General features: G+C 73.8%; 7 protein-coding genes across 7 annotated transcripts; 4 read left to right on the top strand and 3 right to left on the bottom strand.

Moving 5' to 3' along the window:
* Positions 1–3697: 3697 nt before the first annotated feature.
* On the top strand, positions 3698–3964 carry AURANDRAFT_8889 (hypothetical protein; the record flags this gene model as incomplete). Its single annotated transcript, XM_009038422.1, has 1 exon — positions 3698–3964. A coding segment is annotated over one exon (267 nt), but the record flags the coding sequence as incomplete, so codon positions are not given.
* A 336-nt stretch (positions 3965–4300) lies between these two features.
* AURANDRAFT_17670 (hypothetical protein) lies at positions 4301–4507 on the top strand (the record flags this gene model as incomplete). Its single annotated transcript, XM_009038423.1, has 1 exon — positions 4301–4507. A coding segment is annotated over one exon (207 nt), but the record flags the coding sequence as incomplete, so codon positions are not given.
* Positions 4508–5758: 1251 nt separating this feature from the next.
* AURANDRAFT_64045 (hypothetical protein) lies at positions 5759–8465 on the bottom strand (the record flags this gene model as incomplete). The annotated part of the gene is made up of 3 exons (XM_009038390.1): positions 5759–6335; positions 6458–7831; positions 8032–8465. The coding sequence occupies 3 exons, from the start codon at positions 8463–8465 to the stop codon at positions 5759–5761; spliced, it is 2385 nt and encodes a 794-aa protein (XP_009036638.1).
* Positions 8466–8834: 369 nt separating this feature from the next.
* AURANDRAFT_64044 (hypothetical protein) lies at positions 8835–9803 on the top strand (the record flags this gene model as incomplete). The annotated part of the gene is made up of 1 exon (XM_009038424.1): positions 8835–9803. One exon carries the CDS (start codon positions 8835–8837, stop codon positions 9801–9803), a length of 969 nt encoding a protein of 322 aa, XP_009036672.1.
* A 667-nt stretch (positions 9804–10470) lies between these two features.
* AURANDRAFT_71597 (hypothetical protein) lies at positions 10471–13371 on the bottom strand (the record flags this gene model as incomplete). Its single annotated transcript, XM_009038389.1, has 5 exons — positions 10471–11932; positions 12095–12631; positions 12705–12823; positions 12952–13094; positions 13172–13371. Coding segments are annotated over 5 exons (2459 nt in total), but the record flags the coding sequence as incomplete, so codon positions are not given.
* A 1195-nt stretch (positions 13372–14566) lies between these two features.
* AURANDRAFT_25842 (hypothetical protein) lies at positions 14567–15124 on the bottom strand (the record flags this gene model as incomplete). Its single annotated transcript, XM_009038388.1, has 1 exon — positions 14567–15124. A coding segment is annotated over one exon (558 nt), but the record flags the coding sequence as incomplete, so codon positions are not given.
* A 2069-nt stretch (positions 15125–17193) lies between these two features.
* AURANDRAFT_71596 (hypothetical protein) lies at positions 17194–18186 on the top strand (the record flags this gene model as incomplete). Its single annotated transcript, XM_009038425.1, has 1 exon — positions 17194–18186. One exon carries the CDS (start codon positions 17205–17207, stop codon positions 18165–18167), a length of 963 nt encoding a protein of 320 aa, XP_009036673.1.
* Positions 18187–18505: the final 319 nt, after the last annotated feature.

The raw sequence follows: 18505 nt of genomic DNA, 5'->3' as shown, positions 1-18505 counted from the left end.
CGTACCCCGACGACGCCATCTTCCCGACGCTCGTGCTCGCGCCCCTGTTCCAGCTCCTGACGGGGACGGCCCTCGACGACCTGGGGCCCTGGTTCGAGCCCGACGAGAAGCCGTCGCGGAAGAAGCGGTCCGTCGCCGACGACGCGCGCGCGTGCCTGCGACGCAAGTTCCCCGCGACGGACGCGCTCTGCAAGGCCGTCGTCGAGCGCGTGCCGCCGCCGGAGGCGGCCCTCGGCCTGCGGACCGCGGCGCTCCTTCCCGACTCGGCGTCGCCGCTCGCGGCGCTCGTGCGCGCGTGCGACGCGGACGGCCTCCCGCTCGCGTACGTGGCGAAGAACTTCAGCCGCCCGGGCAGCGACGCCGTCGCCTGCGCCGTGCGCGTGCTCAGCGGCACGCTGCGCGCGGGCGCGGCGCTGCGCGTCGGCGAGAGCGGCGCGGCCGTCGTCGTCGACGCCGTGTCCGCGATGATGGGCGGCGAGCTGGTCCCGATCGACGAGGCGCGCGCCGGCTGCGTCGCGTGCCTGGGCCCCGGCGTCGCCGCGGCGCTGGGGGAGCTGAAGCGCGCGACGCTCGCGGACCCGAGCTTGGACGGGGCGCTCGCGGCGCCCGCGGGCGCGACGGCGCTGCCGCTCGTGCGCGTGGCCGTCGCGGCCCAGAAGAGGGCCGAGAGTGCGCGCCTGGACCGGGGCCTGCGGCTGCTCCAGGCCCTCGACGCCGCGGCGACGGTGGAGTTTCGGAACGACGGCGAGAAGGTCGTCGGGTGCGTCGGCGAGCTCCACCTCGACCAGGCGCTGCGCGATCTGAGGGCCTACTGCGGCGGCGACGAGGCCATCGCGCTCGACGTCTCGGAGCCCATCGTCGGCTTCCGCGAGGGTCTGGCGGAACCGTCGGGCGCGCCCTGCAAGCGGCCGCCGCCCTGGCGCGACGAGGACGGCTTCGCCGCGTGGGAGGGGAAGACGTTCGCGGACGACTGGCCCTCGGGCCGCGGGGGCGCGCGGGGCACGTTCGCGGACGACGCTTTGGGCTTCGCGGTGTCCTGCGGCTCGCTCGCCGGCGCGGACGCGCTCCTCGACGACGCGGCGCCCCTCGACGTCGGCGGCCGCCGCGTCCTCGCCCGGGGCCCGCGCGCGGCGCGCGGCAACGCGCTCGCGGCGGCGCCCGGCGCCGCGGACGCGCTGGACGCGGCCGCGGTCGCGGCGCTCGCGCAGGGCTTCGCCGACGCCGCGCTCGCGGGGCCCCTGGCCGAGGAGCCGCTCCACGGCGTCTTGTTCGTGCTCGAGGTCCGCGACGCGGCGTCGGTCAACGGCGCGGACGCGGTAGACCTCGCCGCGGCGTGCCGCCGCGCGTGCCGCGTCGCGTTTTTGACGGCGGAGCCGCGCGTCGTCGAGCCGCTCTGCGCCTGCGAGCTCCACTGCGGCAAGGACGCGCTCGGCAAGATGTTCGGCCTGCTCAGCAAGCGGCGGGGCAGGGTCCTCGAGGAGACGCTGCTCGAGGGCACGGACCTCTTCGTCGTGCGCGCGTCGCTGCCCGCGGGCGCGGCGCTCGGTTTCGGCGCGGACCTGCTCCAGTGGACGTCGGGCCACGGCACGGCGCCGCAGATGGCCTTCGACGGCTTCGCGGTCATGGACGTGGACCCGTTCTGGACGCCGACGACGGAGGACGAGCGCGAGGAGCACGGCGACGTCGACGACCGCGTCTTCGCGGCCGCGAACGCCGCGCGGCAGGCCATCGCCGCGGTCCGGAGCCGCAAGGGCCTCGCGGGCGACGCGCTCACGCTCGACAAGAGCGCCGAGGCCCAGAAGAGCAACGCGCGCATTAAGGGGTGAGTGGCCGCGCTCGGCCTTCACGCTGAACAGCAACGCCCAGGCCAGGGATGGCGCTCGTGCCGGCGCCGCGCGCCGGCCGCCGGCCGGGGCCGGCGTCGTGTCGCATCCCGCCCTCGGGCTAGGTTCCGTGACTCACAGTGGGCTTTAGTTCGGGTCCGCGGCGTCGCTCGGCGCGCTCTCGACGTCGACGACGACGGCGTCGCCCTCGTCGGCGGCGGGGTCCTCCGGGGCCGCCGCGGGCTCGTCGAGCGTCATCGTCTGGTCGACGTCGAGCTGGGCGTCGGCGTCGTCGGCGGGCGCCGCGACCGGCGCCTCGTCGGCGGCCGCGGGCTCGTCGAGCGTCATCTGCGGGTCGTCCGCGGGGTCCTGCTCGGCGGGCGGCGCCGCGGCAGCGGGCTCGTCGGCGGGCGCCGCGGGCTCGTCGGCGGGCGCCGCGGGCTCGTCGAGCGTCATCTGCGGCTCGTCCTCCGCGGCGTCCCGCTCGGCCCGGTCGGCGGCGCGCGCGACGTCCTCGAAGTCCTCGACGTCGCGGTGGACGCCGTCGTCGACCGCCGGCGACGGCTCCTCGGCGTCCGCCGGCGACGGCGCGGCGTCGCGCGGGACGCCGCCGTCGATGGGCTCCGGCGGCGGGGCGACGCCGTCGTCGACGTGCGGCGGCGGCTCGTCGTCGGCGACGACGGATTTCCGGTCGTCGTCGACGGGCGGCGGGGCCGCCTCCGGCGCCGCGCCGCGCGAGTCCGGGTAGCCGCGCAGCGCGTAGGCCCCCGGCCGGTCGCCCGTCGCGTTGCGCAGCGCGTCGAGGTGCGCGGCGAGGCCGCTGCGGTTGTGGCTCCGGAGCGGGTGCCGCGATTCGAAGGACCGCTCGTGGCGCGCCAGGACGGCCGCCGCGCTGGGCCGCTTCCGGCTCTTGCGGTCGTACTCCGGCGCGACCGTCCGCACGTAGAGCAGGTCGTCGACGACGAAGACGGGCACGAAGACGAAGACGAAGAAGACGCCGAAGATGCCCAGGAGCAGGCCCAGGCCCTGGCTCTGGACGATGTTCTGGAGGCGCGCCGCGACGCGCGCCGGGCTGTAGCCCGCGCGCCGGTGGCTCCGGGGCGTGTCCTCGTCGTGGCCGATCTCGAAGGCCGGGACGCGGCCGTACATCGCGTCTCGCGTCTCGGTGAGCGACGAGCTTTCAAGCGGATGCCATCGGCGGCCGCAACAAGGTCAATCTTATGAGAATGGTCAATGTTGCCCCTCGCATCCCTCGCGAACGAGACCGATCTGGTCCGTCGCTCCGCCCTTCTCGACCATCTTCTGCCCACACTGCGCGCTCCGAACGCAACAAATCCATCGTCACGCTCACCTCTACTCCTGCCGAAACGACCATGGCCTGCACCCTGACTTTTGGCTCGGCCACGCGCATGTTCGACATCCCCGAAGGCGGAATAAGAAGATACGAGCTTTTGAACAAGGCCCGGGCGGCTTTTTCGCTCGCCGCCTGCGCGACGCTGCGCCCGCAGCCGACGTGCGCGCTGCGGGTGCTCGAGAAAAAAGAGCTCGCCCACGACGCGCGCGTCTACTTCGACGACGGCAAGCTCTTCGAGCTCGTGGACGCGCGTTCGCTCGAGCGCGACGACATCCCCAACCTGGGGGAGCGGTTGATGTACGCCGGCGTGCACTGGTTCACGGAGAAGTGCATCGTCGTCGACGGCGTCCTGGAGTCCGACGTCATCGCGCGCGCGGCCGCGCGCCCCAAGCGCGCCTTCTCCCTCGGCAGCTCCGCCGCGCCGCCGCCGGCCCCGTCTGCGCCGCCCGCCAAGCAGCAGAAAACGACGACCTCGGTCGCGGCGCCGTCGTCGTCGTCGTCGTCGCAGGGCCGGAAGCCCGACAAGTGCGCCATCTGCCGGAACTCGCTCAACGAGCCGTCCTTCGAGTACGAGGCGAACCCGTCGCCGATCAACGAGAACGGCCTGTCGATCGCCTTCGGCTGCTGCGGCCACGCGCGTCCGCCGGGCCTTTCGTTCCGCCTTCCCTCGCGCGCGCGCGTGACTCACCAACGCTCCGCGCAGGTCTTCCACCTCGACTGCATCCAGCGCTGGCTCAAGACGCGGTCCGTCTGCCCCCTGTGCAACAAGGAGTGGGAGTTCGCCAAGATCGAACGCATCCCCGGCGACGTCGCGCCCGCGGTGCCTGGCCCGGACAAGTCCGGCAGCCTGCGAGTCTCCGTCACGACGCTGGCGGGCAAGACCATCACGCTCGACCTGGACCTCTCCGACACGATCGGATCGGTCAAGAAGAAGATCGCGGAGACCTTTGATCCACAATGGCAGCGTTTGATCCACAAAGGCAAGCATCGCAAGGTCCTTGACAAGGATGAATGGACGCTCGCCAACTACTACATCACGCCCGAGTCGACGCTGCACCTCGTGCCCCGCATTTGCGGCCAGGGCCCCGGCGAGTCCGGCCCCCTGCGCGTCTACGTCAAGATGCTGACGGAGAAGATCATTACGCTCGACATCGATTACTCGGACACGATCGACAACGTCAAGCAGAAGATCCAAGTCGCTGAGGGCATCCCGCCGGACCAGCAGCGCATGGTCTACGAGGGTAAGCAGCTCGAAGATGGTCGGACGATCGCGGACTACTGCATCAAGAACGAGTCGACGATTTGCCTCGTGCTCCGCCTCCGCGGCGGCATGTTCGACGAGTCGTCCGCGCAGAGCGGCATGCCCAAGACCTTCACGCTCGTGTCGCGGAAGGGCGAGCACACGATCACCTGGCGCTACGAGAGCCTCAAAGGCATCGCCGCGCGCGCCGCGGGCCTCGCCGCGCTCCGCACGAGCAGCGACGGCGTCGTCGAACTGGACTCGGACTCGGACTCGGACGACGACGAGGACGAGCAGCGCGACGGCGAGGACGACGCGGCCTACATCGCGCGGCTCCGCTGCCTCCTCGCGGAGGCGCGGCCGCGGAAGAAGCCGCGCCGCGCCTGAGCGGCGGCCGCGCCGAGCGAGGCCGAGCTCGTGGCCCTGCTCCGGCGCGAGGACGCGCTGCGGCGCGCGCCGGAGACGCAGCGGGCGATGGAGGCGGCGGAGCGGAGCGCGGCGAGCGACTGGATCGAGGTCGCGCGCGCGGCGCAGCGCCGCGTCGCGCGCGAGTCGCTCGCGCCGGGCAGCTCCGAGGCGGCGGTCGACGCGCGCGTCGACGCGCTGCGCGGCGCGGCGCTCCGCCACCCGGAGATCTGCCACTGGGTGCGCCACAACCGCGCGCGGCGCGGCGACCTCCGCGTCGGCGACGCGGCGCCGGACGTCGCGCTCTGGCGCCTCGACGGCTCGAAGACGTCGCTCCTCGCGGGCCGCGACGCCGCCAAGCCGCTCGTCGTCGTCGCGGGCTCCGTGTCGTGACCGCCGTTCCGCCGCGTCGGGCCCGAGCTCGACGCGCTCGCGCGCGAGTGCCCCGGCGCGGACTTCACGTTCGTCTACGTCGCCGAGGCGCACGCCGCGGACGAGTGGCCCCTGCGGTCCGCGCGCTTCGCGGCGGCGCCCGTCGTCGTCGACCAGCCGCGGACGCTCGCGGACCGCGTCGCGCTCGCGCGCCGCTACGCGGCCGACTACGGCATCGCCTCGCCCGTCGTCGTCGACGACCCGACCGACGAGGCCTTCGAGCGCGCCTACGCGCCGTGGCCGCTCCGGCTCTACGTCGTCCGCGGCGCCGCGCTCGCGTGGATCGCCGAGCCCGACGGCGCGAGCTACGAGCGGTCCGTCGCCGAGCTCCGCGCGATGCTCCGCGCCTAGCGCCCCCGAGCCCCCGCGACCATGACGGCGCGCGGCGGCGGTCTGACCGCCGCCGGGCGCCCGACGCGCCGCGGGGCCCGGCCGGGCGCCTCCTTCTTGTCCCGTCCTCTGTCCTGTGTCCCTCGTCCTAAGTCTTTTGTCCCGCCATAGAACTTAGGTCGGGTCGGCCATGTAGAGGTGGTTCTGCCACTGCGTGTCGACGGGCTTCTGCCGCGTGACGAGGAGGCTCTCGGAGTAGGCCGTCTCCTTGCAGCCGCGGCGCCCCCGCTGGCGGTAGGGCTCGGGCACGGGGTCCGGGAGCGCGAGGAGGCGCTGGGCCGGCGCGAGCGCCACGGACGTGGACGACGCGGACCGGCCGTAGCGCGACGCCTCCGTGTCGTAGCGGCCGAACCTCTTCGGCACGACGATGCGCGTGTGCTTGCCCATGCAGCGCCGCAGGTCGCGGTGGCTCGTGAAGAAGTTGCCGTGGAGCTCCTCGTAGGTCGCCGTGCCGTGGTCGACGACCTGGACCGTCGGCGCGTGGAGGGGGTGGGCGAAGTGGGACTGGGATGTGGTCACGGGCTTGAACTGCTCGCTCGACTTGCGGTGGTGGATGACCTTGTTCGACGCGTCGCGGATGATGCGCACGTGGTGGTCGTCCCACTTCGGGGGCGGCACGGGCGCGTGGTAGCCGAGGATGACCATCGCAGCGCGGGAGACGCTCCCGAGCGTATCTTCCGAGACGCTGAAGCTACATTGAAGCTTACGTTTGCGGCGCCCCGACGCCGCACTTGACGCCGCGCGTTCCCAGAAGATGGTTGTTACATGAAAGGCGGCGCGGCGAAGGGGCGCGGGCCCTAAAAGGCCCGTCACGGTTCGCCGCCCTCGTCGAGGACGCCGTCGACGTCGGTGCAGTCGCCGCAGCCGAGGAGCGCGTCGTCGGCGTCGTCGCGCGCGACGTAGCCGGGCGTGTTCGCGTAGTAGGTCTCGTCGTGGGCGTCGGCGGCGCAGAAGAACTGGATGAGGTCGCCCCAGCCCACGGGCGCGGCCTCGTCGTCGCCCGGCGCCCAGGTCTCGGACCGCTTGAGCCCCCGGCCGCCGCGCGGCGAGCCGCCGAGGTCGTCCGTCGTCATGGCCATCTGGCGGCGCCGCGCGCGCTCCCAGTAGCCCGGCGGCAGCTCGCAGGGCGACGAGTCGCAGCGCTCGCGCGCGTCGGCGAGCGCCGCGTCGTCCGGCTTCCGGCGGACGTCGCGGAGCATGAGGAAGCGCGAACCCGCGCCGGGCCGCGCGACGAAGGGCGCGTCGCCCTCGAGCACGCGCCGGTCCCGCTCCGCGTCGAAGAGCCGCGACGCCGCCTCGCCCCGCCGGTTCCGGTCGATGCGCTCGCGGAAGTCCTCGAGGCGCTTCGCGCGGCGCTCCGCGTCCGACGCGCGCTTCGACTCCGCGGCCGCGGCGCCGAGATTCCGCGCGTCGCGGAGCGCGTCGAGGCGCCGCCGCTCGGCGTCGAGGCGCGACAGGAACCGGGCCTCGTCGGACCGCTCGATGGTGATGACCTCGTCGTCGCGGCCGCGGACGTCGAAGCGCTCGCCCGGCGGCGGCTTCTCCTTCGCCGGCGAGTTTTGGGGCGACGTCGCCGCGAGGAGCGCCTCCAGGCTCCCCGACGACTCGTCGCGCGTCACGGACGGCGAGCTCCGCACGGACATCTCGAAGGACATGGTCCGCGCGCCGAGGCCGTCCTCCGCGGGCGGCGCCCAGAGAGCGTCGTCGTCGCTGTCGTCGTCGTCGCGCGCGCGCTCGCGGCCGTTCGTCTGGGAAAAGGCCTTGCGGCCGTACAACGCCTCGGACGTGTCGACGTCCTTGCGGGCCTTGGCCGCGACGTCCGCGGCGAAGGACGGCCCCAGGTGGATGCGGCTCTTGTCCTCGGCCGACCGGCCGCGCCACGACTCGGGCGTGTCCATGGGCTTGCGGCGCACGTCCGACGCGGGGCCGAGCCACGCGCGGCCGCTGAGGTCGAGCGCCTCGAAGTCGTCCTGCGGCGCCGGCCGGCCCGCGTCGCTCAGGTTCCCGAAGGACGACGACCGCCCGGACAGGCTCGGCGACCGGCGGAGCGCGTCCATCATGCCCGCGCCGAGCGCGCCGTTCTCGTCCGCCGGCGGCATGGGCGTCTCGAGCAGGATCTTCGCGCGCGCGCGGTCCAGCGGGCCCGCGACGGCGGCCTTGAGCTTCCGGAGGCGCGCCTGCTCCCACCTGGGCAGGAAAAGGGTGCGAAATTCCCAACTTCAAAGGCTCCTATCTCGGTCGTTTTCCGCTCGTTTCGGCTGATTTTGGGACGAGCGATCATCTCTCGGAGCGCTCTCGAAGCGTGGGTGCTGTTTCCGAAACGCGCGCGCGCGGAACACTCACGTTGAAGCGACGTTGCATCACCCTTTTCCTGCCCTGGCTCCCACAGATCCGCGATCTCGCGGCCCCGGCGCCGCCGGAACGTGAGCACGAGCGGCCGCGCGTCCGGGTCCACCAAACGATCGAGCACGCGCCCGAAGTCCTCGAGCGACGCGATGCGCACGGCCTCGTCGCCGATGGCGATGAGCTCGTCCGTGACCTTGAGGTGCCGCACGGCCTCGGACGTCGGCCAGACCCTGTGCACGACGGCGATGAGCGACAGGCCGTGCTCCACGAGGGCCAGGTTGACGCCGAGCGCCGGGCCCCGGAAGACGACGTGGCGGACCTCGCGGTCGCGCTCCTCGTGGTTGAAGAGCGTCAGCAGGAACCTGCGCGCGCGGGTGGCGGTCCACGCCGGCGCGTCGCGCGCGCGACGGTCGACGAGGGCGCGCGTCGACGGGCCGTCGGCGCCGGGCGCGCGCAGGGGCCCGCCGCCCGACATGGTCCGGCCGCCGCGCGGGACGCGCGCGTCCCGGCCGCCCGGCCGCGGCTTCGGCAGCCCGGCGCGGCGCGGCGGCGGCGGCGCCTCCTTTGGAGCACTCGACGCCTCCGGCGGCGCGCTTCCGGACGAGCCCGGCCGGCGGCCGTCCGAAGCGCGGACGTCCGGCGTCGACCCGCCCAGTTGTGCCACGTGACCTGCTCCCAAGTGGAGATCAAGTAGCACACGTCGGACCACAAAAAGTCGCGTTTCGTTTTCCAGCATCATGGTCATCATCGACATCAATCTTGAGAGGTGCACCACCAACTCGAAAGGCTCCTGCGCGACCATCCTCGCCGCGCCGCCCAAGCTCTATCCTGCCTGCGCGCCGCCATGAACGGCCTCGTGGACTACGCGTCCAGCGACGACGACTCCGACGGCTCGTCGCCGCCGGACGAGGCGCCGGCGCCCGCGCCGCGCGCGCCGGCGCCCGTCGCCGAGGCCGCCGGGAGCGGCACGCGCCAGAGCCGGCGCTACCTCCAGGCGCGGGCCGTGCTCCCGCCGGAGATCCGCGCGGCCCTCGAGGGCGGCGGCGACCTCGACGACGACGGCGGCGGCGGCGCGCCCGCCGCCGCGGCGCCGCGGCAGAAGCGGCCGCGGACCGAAGGCGGCGGCCGCCAGCACGCGCTGCTCGCGGCGCTCCCCGCCACGGTCCAGACCTACGAGGCGCCGCCGGAGGCGCCCGAGGAGGCGCCCGAGGAGGACGACGCCGACGCGCGGGACGACGACGACAGCGACGGCGGCGCGCCCGCGGGCCCGTTCTTCAAACTCCCGGAGAAAACCGGCAAGCGGCCCGCCGCCGCCGCGCCCGTCGTGGTCCGCGGCGCGCCCGAGCCCGCGCGCCGCCGGCCGCCGCCGCCGCGCGCCGCGCGCCCGCCCGTCGTCGCGGCCTACGCGGCGCCGGCGCCGCCGCCGCCGCAAGAGATCTCGTCCGGCCGCCGGCGCCGCGAGGCCGAGGCCGCGCTCAACTCCGGCGACGCGCGCGCGCTCCGCGAGTTCGCGAGCGTGCACGGGCCGTCCGTCGACATCGCCGAGGCGCGCGGCCACGTCGAGCTCCGGAGCCGCGAGGAGCTCATCGCGGCCTCCGACGCGCGGCCGCCCGAGGTGTCCATCGCCGCGCAGTTCTACAACACGAAGACGGGCGCGACGACGACGTCGACCAAGGCGACGAAGACGCAAAGGCGCAAGCACCAGATCAACTCCCTCGCCATCTCCGCCGCGGAGCGCGAGCTCGAGCTCCTCGACAAGAAGGGCAAATCCAACAAGACGAAGCACGAGACCAACGCGCGCTACGGCTGGTAGGGGCGGCGCGGGCGGCGCGCCCGCCGTCGTGTATCCGTCGCGTAATAAATTCGGACGCGTTGTTGAACACAAGGTGCCGCCGACTTGAACCTGCCACAGCTCTGCTCGCCTCGACGCCGCCACCGCGCCGTCGATGCAGGCGAAGCTCGCCCGCCTCGTGGCCCCCGCGGTGTGCCTCGGCTACGTCGGCTACGTGCTCGTCGACCGCTTCGCGTACCACGAGGCGCGCAAGCTCGAACTCATCGAGGAGACGCGGCGCGCCAAGGAAGAGGCGGCCCGGCGCGTCGCGGCGCGGCCCGAGGGGTGAGCCCGACCATGCGCCCCGCGTTGTTGGTCCTCGTCGCCGCCGCGGTCGCCGACGGCGCGAGCAAGCACCACGCCAAGGACCGCGCGTACCGCGCGGCGAAGCGCGAGTGCGAACAGGGCGTCTGCTCTCAGTACGCGCCGGACACGGGCTACAACTGCGTCCACGAGTGCGTGTCCGCGCCGTGCTACGCCGACGTCTACGCGGCCGAGCCCCTCGAGGACGGCGAGGTCGACGCGAAGCGGAGCCGCCTGTTCCTGGCCTGCGTCCGCAAGGAGCAGGCCGCGCGGCGCCGCGCGGAGTCGGACGCGCGCAAGCAGAAGCGCCTCGAGAAGCGGCGGGCCGAGCGCGGCGAGGAGGCGTAGTTGACTAAGTTTTAAAAAGAGAGACGGGGGGGGCACACGGCGCGACACCCTCAGCGCTTGGCGACGTCGCCGACGAGGGACAGCGCGACGCCCGGCGCCTGGGCCCAGCTCTTGCCGTCGAAGACGTGCCAGGGCGCGCGGAGGTCCCGGAGCGCGCGCGCCTTGTCGTAGGCGACGAGGCCGCCCGTCGTGGAGCCCGGCGTCGAGCCCACGAGCCACATGCCGCGGTCCGGGAGCGTGTAGAGGAACGAGTCCTGCTCGCCGGGCCGGTCGCGGACGCGCTTGTAGAGCAGGGGCGGGTGCCCCGCGGGCGGCGCGTCGACCTTGGCGTAGAGCCCCGCGCGCCAGGACTGGACGCCCTCGGCGCCGGGGATGCTGAGGATGACCGCGTCCTTGCCGTGCGCGTCGAGCTGCGCCGCGCTCTCCGCGCGGGCCCGCGCGACGACGTCGCGCGCGGTCGCGAGGTGCGCCGGCGTGCCGACCATGCGCTCGGCGACGAGGGACGCGGCGACGGTCGTCGTGCCCACGGCGCGCGCTCCCGCCGCGAGCGCGCGGCTCGCGGAGCCGTCGCCGACGTCGCGCGGCGGCTCGCGCGCGGCCGCGGCCGCGACGGCGGCCCAGAAGACGCGGCGGTAGGGCTCGTGGGCGTCCAGGGCCTGGAGGACGATGGACGCGAGCATGGCGTGGTCCGGCCCCGCGCGCGGCCGCGCCGCGGCGGCACCGGCCTCGCCGCCCGGCGGCGCGGGCGGCGCCTGCGCGGGCCGCGGCGCCGCGAGCGCGCCCGTCGGCGGCGCCAGCGCGCCCGCGGCGAGGCCCCGCGCGAGCACCTTGGCCGGCTCGACGACGCCGAAGCGCCGCCCCCGGCCGTCGTAGGCGACGCGCGCGACGCCGACCGTCGGCGCCTTGACCCAGGACGCGCCGTCGAAGACGCACCAGCCGGCCGCGATGTCCTCGGGCCGCTCCGCGCCGTCGTAGACGACGGCGGCGCCCGTCGTCGCGCCGGGCGTCGACCCGACGAGCCACATCTTCTTCTCGGGCACGCGGTAGAGGAAGCTCGCCGGCGGCGGGTCCGCGGCGCCGCGCGGGCTCGTCGCGGGCTCGGCGTCGCTCCGCCGGTAGCACGCCGCGGCGCCTCGCTCGACGCGCTCGTAGACGCCGGACCGCCAGTGCTGGGGCGCGGCGACGGGCGGCAGGTAGAGCGCGACGCGGTCGCCGTCGTCCTCCGGCGGCGGCGCGTCGCCGTCGCTCCGGAGCATGATGGCTTTTCGATAGAACCGCTCGATCTCCGCCTCGCCGCCGCCGCCCGGCGCGCACGCGTCGACGATGGCTAAACGCGCGTCGCGGTAGTGGCCCCAGTCGGACCGCTGCGTGGCGTCGAGGACGTTGAACTTGTGGCGCCAGGTGCGGAAGTGGCAAAAGGGGAAGTGGAGGAGCACGATGCCCGCGCCGCGGTCCTGCGCCTGCGCCGGAAACGACCGGTGGAACGCCCCGTCCAGCAAAAACGTCAAACCTCTCGAGCTCGGTCACGTCGAAGTCGTTTCGGCTGATTTTTGGACGGATCGTTTTCTCTCGGCGAGTTCTTTCGAGATCGTGAAAAAAATCTGTCAAACCCGTGCGCATACGTGCATATTGAAGTCGTGTGGAATATGTTTGGTTCCTGCCCGGTCCCGCGCGTCGTTCTTCGCCGCGTCGCCGCGGGCCGCCGCGAAGAAGTGGACGCCGCAGGGCCGCAGGCCCGGCTCGGCGAGGCGCCCCGCGGACTTGCCGTTCCAGTAGGACAGGTAGGGCGCCGTGAGGCCGTCCGCGCCCGACGCGGGGTTGCCGCCGTGCACGTAGAACCGCGGGTCGTGGTGCCGCGGCACCGCGGAGCCGTCCGCGTGGAGGCCCACGCGGAGCTTGAACCGCGTCTCCTCGGCGAAGAAGTTGTAGTCCGAGTCGACGGCGTCGTCCTTGAAGCGCTGGACCTCGAGGTTGTCGAGGCGGAGGTTGAAGCTGCCCGGCCGCGCGGCCGCGACGACGTCGCCGAGCGCGCGGGCCCCCCGCGCGCGCGGCGTCGTCAGGTAGAGCAGCTCGTCGTCGTCGAAGTGGAAGATCCAGTCCATGCCCTGGGCCCGCGCGCGGCGGATCGCGTCCGTCGCGTTCCGCTCCTGCAGCGCGACCTGCGGGGGGACGCGCGGGTTTTTCGCGCGCGGCGCGGCTTTACCCCGACGTCCGACGCGGCGCGCGCGCGACGTCGACGAAGGACGCGCCCGAGGCCTTGCCGACGAGCGCGGGGATGGCGAGCACGGCGCGGTCGAGGCCGTGGGCCGCGAGCGCGCGCTGCACCGCGTCGAGGAGCGACGCTGCCTCGCCTGGGCAGGACGAGAGAGATTCAAAGTCGCTTCAACGTGAGTGTCTCGCGCGCGCGCGTTCCGGAAAAAGCATCCACGCTTCGAGACCGTTCCAAGAGATGATCGCTCGTCCAAAAATCAGCGGAAACGAGTAGAAAACGGCTGAGAGAGGAGCCTTTGAAGTTGGGAATTTCGCTCTCTTGTCCTGCCCTGGGCCTCGCCGGCGGCCGCGACGGACTTCGTGTCGTGCACGTAGAGGTAGATGCTGTCGATGCCGACGCAGAGGTGGTACCTGCGGCGCGGGCGGCGGCGTCGGCGGGCGTCGGCCCGCGGCGGGTCCTCCGGGCGCGGGCCGCGCGCCGCGCCCACCACACGAGGACGTCGAGGCCGGGCGCGACGCAGGTCGTCGTGACGAGGGCGCAGCGCGGGTCCCTCCGGCCGTCGTCCCGCTCGCCGAAGGCGCCGAGGCCCCGGGGCTTGGGCGTGTCCGACGCGATGGTCGGCGACGCGGGGCGGCCCAGCGCCGCCGCCGGCGCCGACGCCAGGGGCGCGTCGGAGCCGCGGCCCATGTATGCGTAAGCGCGCGCACTCCGCGGCCGGCGAGCGCGCGAGGGCGCGCGATCCGCGCGGGCGGCGACGCCGGCGGCGGCGCGCGGCGAGCGCCCAACGACGCCGCTTCGCGTGACGAGCACGGTCCGGGCAGCCCGGGTGCAAAAAAACATTTCGGATTTCGTATCTTGCAACACGACACGGACGCCAGGAGACAAGCCGGGGGTCACACGTTCCTCGACCCCGCACGTACGAACCACGCCGATGCCCCCGTTTTTATGTTTATGACATATCCCGCCGGCGGGATATGTCATTGAACGGTGCCCTGAACTTGAAGCGCAAGGAGTGAGGTTGAAGTCCTGCAACTCAAGGTGAAGTGCAACATTTGAGGTTGAAGATGCGGCGCTCAGCGAGCCGGCGTTAGCGCCGCCGCGGCGGCGCGGCGGCGCGCAGCGGCGTAAAATAAATCGAAAAAAATAAAGGAGCGTATTTAATTTTATTCTACAAGTTTTTTTAATTGGCCAAAAAGTTATCCGGTGAATCTCAGCGGCTCTCGCCGGAAAATTCATCGATATCATCGTCAAAATTCCATTCGGTGTCGTCCGCGTACGGGTCTTCTTCCTCCGGGTCCGGCATGTCGCCGAACGACTCGGCGTCGTCGACGGGCGCCGCGACCGCCGCGACCGCCGCGGCCTCCGCGGCCGCGGGCCGCGCCGCCGGCTGGAGGTCGGCGGCGGCGGCGCGCATCGCCCCGGCCATGACGCCGCGCCGCGGCGCGTCCTCCGCGGCTTCCGCGACGGCGGCGACCCGCGGCGCCGCGACCTCCGCGACCTCCGCGGGAGCGAAGGACCGGGCCGCGGCTCGGTCCGCGGCGCGATCCTCCGCGGGAGCGAAGGACCGGTCCGCGGCTCGGTCCGCGGCGCGATCCTCCGCGGGAGCGAAGGACCGGACCGCGGCTCGGTCCGCGGCGCGCTCCTGGGCCTCGGCGCGCTCCTGGGCCGCCGCGCGCTCCTGGGCCGCCGCGCGCTCGCGAGCTTCGGCCTCGGCGCGCGCCTCGGCCGCTTTGCGTTCCCGCATGCCGTCGAAGTCGTTTCCCTCGAGGCGCAGCTCGAGGCCCTCTCGGGCGAAAGGGGGGCTGGGCTCGGGCCCGTCGAGGCGATTGTTCTCGAGGTTGAGCGTTTGCAGGCGCGGGTGGTCGAGCAGCCCCGTGAGCATGAGCCGCCCCGTGAGCTCGTTGTCCGCGAGGTTCACGTTAATGAGATCCGGGCACTCGGCGAGCGTCAGCGGAATGGGGCCGACGAGCGCGTTTTCGTCGAGGTGCAGATTCCTGAGCCGCTTGAGCTTGCCAATCTGCGGCGGGATCTCGCCCTCGAGCAACCCCGCGGGCAGCTCGCCTCTGACGACGAGCACCTCGAGGGACCGGAGGCCGCCGATCGTCGGCGGGAGCGCGCCAAGCGGGCGGTCCCCGCGCCCGATGATCCGCACCTCCTCGAGCGTCGGCGCGAGGACGTCGACGACGCGGATGTCGAAGAGGTCGTCGAGGGGCGGCACGTCGACCCGTCGCAGATCGAGGCTCCGGAGGCGGCACGTCGGCGTCCCGAGGCAGGCGATGATCTCGCGCTCGAAGGTCCGCGGCGCGTCGGAGCCGCCCGGGAGCAGAATCAACGAGCAGATCTGGCCCGCGGCGACGCGCTCGCACACGCTCCGCGGCACGTCGCCGTCGCCGTCGCTCCGCGGCGCGGCGCGCTGAATGAAGCTGCCCTCCCGGCCCATGTAGTGCTGGAGGTGCTCCCGGAAGTAGTGCGTCGCGCGCGCCGTCTCGTAGACCGCGTGGCCCTTCGTCTCCTTGACGTCGACAAAGGCCGCGAGGTTGAACTGCACCTCGGCGACGTGGCCGCCGCAGGAGACGTTGCAGAGCACGTCCCGGTAGCCGCCGGCGCCGCCGTCCTTCGGGTCGAAGCGGTTCTTCACGCGGAGCACGTCGAAGACGTGCGACTTGCGCACCTCGTCCGCGCACAGACGCATCGCGTCGAGCGAGTCGCACTGCAGCGTGCCCCGCACGAGGTCTGTGAGCAGGTCGTAGGATCCGCCGTACTTTTCGTGGACCTTCTGGAAGCCCCGGCCGAGGGACTTGAGCGGCGCCGTGAGCACGAGGGCCGCCTTCCGACCGAGCGCGGCGTCGACGGCCGCGCCGACGCGCGCGAGCTCGGCGTCGAACGACGGCTTCGCGCGCGTCGCGTCGCGCAGCAGGGCGACGGCGAAGGCCACGTCCATGGGCTGCGGCGCGCCTCCGGCGCCGAAGTACTCCGCGGCGGCCAAACGGCTCAGCGCCTGCTTCTTCGACCTCGGGGCCGCGTCCGTCATGCCTTCGACGGCGGCCAAGAACCCCGGGAAGCCGTCGTCCGCCGCGAGGTCCGCGAAGAGGCGCCCGTAGGTCCGGTTCGTCTCCATGAGGTCCACGGCGATGTCGTCCGCCGTCTTGACGTAGAGCCGGTCCACGAGGTGGCCGAGCGCCGCGTCGCGCGCCTCCGTCGCGGCGTCGATTTGACCCTGCAGAGACTCGTCGGAGGTTTCGAAGATCATAGCCCCATGAGAGCCTTCTGCAAACAAGCGCGCGTCCTCTTCCCGAGCCGCGAGGAAGTCGTCGCGCGTGCGCCGGAGGACCATGATGTCGACCTCGATCACGGCGACCGCGCGCTGGATGGCCTCGGTCTCGTAGAGCCGGAGCTCCTTGGGCAGCACCGCGGCCTTGGCCTTGGCGCTCGGCGCCGCGTCGGCGCTCGGCGCGGCCCCGGCGGCCGCCGGCGCCCGGGCCTCGCGCGTGAGCGCCTCCGTCTTGTCGAGCCACTCCTGCGCGGACGTGACGAACTGCGCGGAGCGGAGGCCGTCCTGCGCCTCGAGCACCTTGTGCTCGAGGCGCGCGACCTCGCCGGCGGCCGCGGCGTCGCCGCGGCCCGCGAGCGCGCCGAGCTCCGCGAGGTCGCCCCGGACGGCCGCGGCCGCGTCCGCGGCCGCGGCCGTGACGCCGCCGGGCGTGCGGCTCGCGAGCGCGTCGCGCTCGGACCGCGCGCGGGCGAGCGCCTTCCGCGCGAACGCGAGCTCCGCCGCGGCCTCCTGGCGCACCCTGGCGATCTCGTCGCGGAGCAGCGCCGACTCGCGGCGCGCGCCCTTGGACTCGAGCTCCGCGGTGTAGAGCTGGACCCGGAGCTTCTTGTTCTCGCGGCGCAGCGCGCCGACGTCCTCCTCCGCGGCGCGCGCGGCCGCGCGCGCGTCGCCGGCCGTCGCGGGCCGGCTCCGCGGCACGAAGTACGCCGGCGCGCCGTCGGCGGGCACCTCGTAGTAGTCGAAGGCGTCGGCGCCGTCCGCGCGGGCCGCGGCGCCGAGCGCGGCCTCGAGCTTGCCGCTCGCCTTGGCCGGCGACGCGGCCTGCGCGAGGCGCAGCTGGGCCACGAGGTTCCGGAGCTGGTAGGGCCGCACGTCGAGGCGCAGCGTGTACAGAAGGGCCGACGCCTGCTCCGCGTCCATGCGCTCCAGGGCCGCGCCGGAGACGCCCGCGGCCTCGAGGCGCTGGGCGACGCCCGCGTAGTTGGCGCCGAGCTCGCGGATGCGCGCGGCGACGTCGGCGGGGCTCAGGCCGCCCAGGGGGCCCGCGGTCGTCGAGGCCGCCGAGCCCATGGGAGCGGTCGAGCGGTCCTAGGGCTGCCCAAAGCCGCCGCCCATAAGAACCCGTCAACCGTGGGGAGCAAGGTGCAGTGACTTGCAGTGCAACGCTTGTGCAACACGCCGCGACGATGTAACGATGGGTCGGTGCCTCGACACTGCAGCGCTTCGCCAGCGCCAGCGACCTCGCACGATGGCTCTCGTCGCAGCGATGCTCTGCGCGACGCTCGCATCGGGCTTCGAGCCGCAGCGCTGCGCGCGTCGCGCCGCGACGACGCGCCGCGCCGCGACGTCCGACGCGCAGCTCCTCGACGCGGCCTGCGAGGCGGCGCGCGCCGCCGGCGCGCTCATCCGCGGCGCGTCGTCCGCCGGCCGCGCCGTCGCGCAGAGCAAGGCCAACGCCAAGGACCTGCTCACGACGACGGACGTCGCGTGCCAGGCCGCCGCCGCCGCGGTGCTCGCGGCGCGCGTCCCCGAGAGCCGGCTCCTCGGCGAGGAGGACGTCGCGCCCGGCGGCGACGCCGCGAGGCGCGCGGCGGAGGCGGCCTTCGCGGGCGACGGCGTCGTCTGGGCGCTGGACCCCATCGACGGCACCGCGAACTTCGTCGACGCGATTCCGCTGTCCGCCGTCTCCGTCGCGGCCGTAAAATGCCGGTCCGGCGCGGCGCCCGAGGTCGTCGCGGGCGCCGTCTACGACCCGTCGCGCGACGAGCTCTTCGGCGCCCTGCGCGGCGCCGGCGCCTGGTGCCAGCGCGGCGACGGCGCGCGCGCGCCGCTGGCCGCGTCGCCGAACGCGCTCCGCGACGCCGTCGTCTACGCGGGCGCGCCGCCGACGGCGCGCGCGCTGGACCCGTCGCTCCGCGGCATCGCCGCCGTGGCGCCCAAGGCGCGGACCATGCGCCTCCTCGGCTCCGCGGCGATCATGCTCGCCTACACGGCGGCGGGGCGCGGCGCCGCGTACTTCGAGTGCGACCTGGCCGCGTGGGACACCGCGGCCGGCGCGCTGCTCGTCGCCGAGGCCGGGGGGCTCGTCACGGACGCGGCCGGCGCGCCCTACGGCCCGCTGACGCGCCAGATCGTCGCCGCGGGGCCGGGCTGCCACGCGGAGCTCCTGGCGACGCTCGACGCCGTCGGCGGCGCGCGGCTCGACGACTAAGGGCCGGCGCGGTTGAGGTATACCATCGCTCGTCGTGGCGCCTCCCCGGGCTAGGCGCAGTTAAAGGCGCAGCGGGACGAACCACAACGTCGGCCCAGATCTTCAAGCGGCGCGGTCCTAAAAAAGCGCGCTTTTAAAGCCCCGCGGATCGCAGGCGCGTCGTCCGCCGCGCGCGCCGCCGCCGCCCATGGCCGCCGACGCGGCGTCGCGGAAGAAGTCCATCGAGGAGCTGCTCTTCAACGGCGGGAGAAACGACGACGACGAGACGTCGGGCGTCGACAGCACGCCCAACGTCAGCGACTCCGACCTCCGAAACCTGTCGGCCAAGAAGTCGCCGC

Source organism: Aureococcus anophagefferens (assembly GCF_000186865.1).
Source record: "Aureococcus anophagefferens unplaced genomic scaffold AURANscaffold_8, whole genome shotgun sequence".
Taxonomy (NCBI): Eukaryota; class Pelagophyceae; order Pelagomonadales; family Pelagomonadaceae; genus Aureococcus; species Aureococcus anophagefferens.
This window is presented reverse-complemented; position numbering and strand designations above follow the sequence as displayed.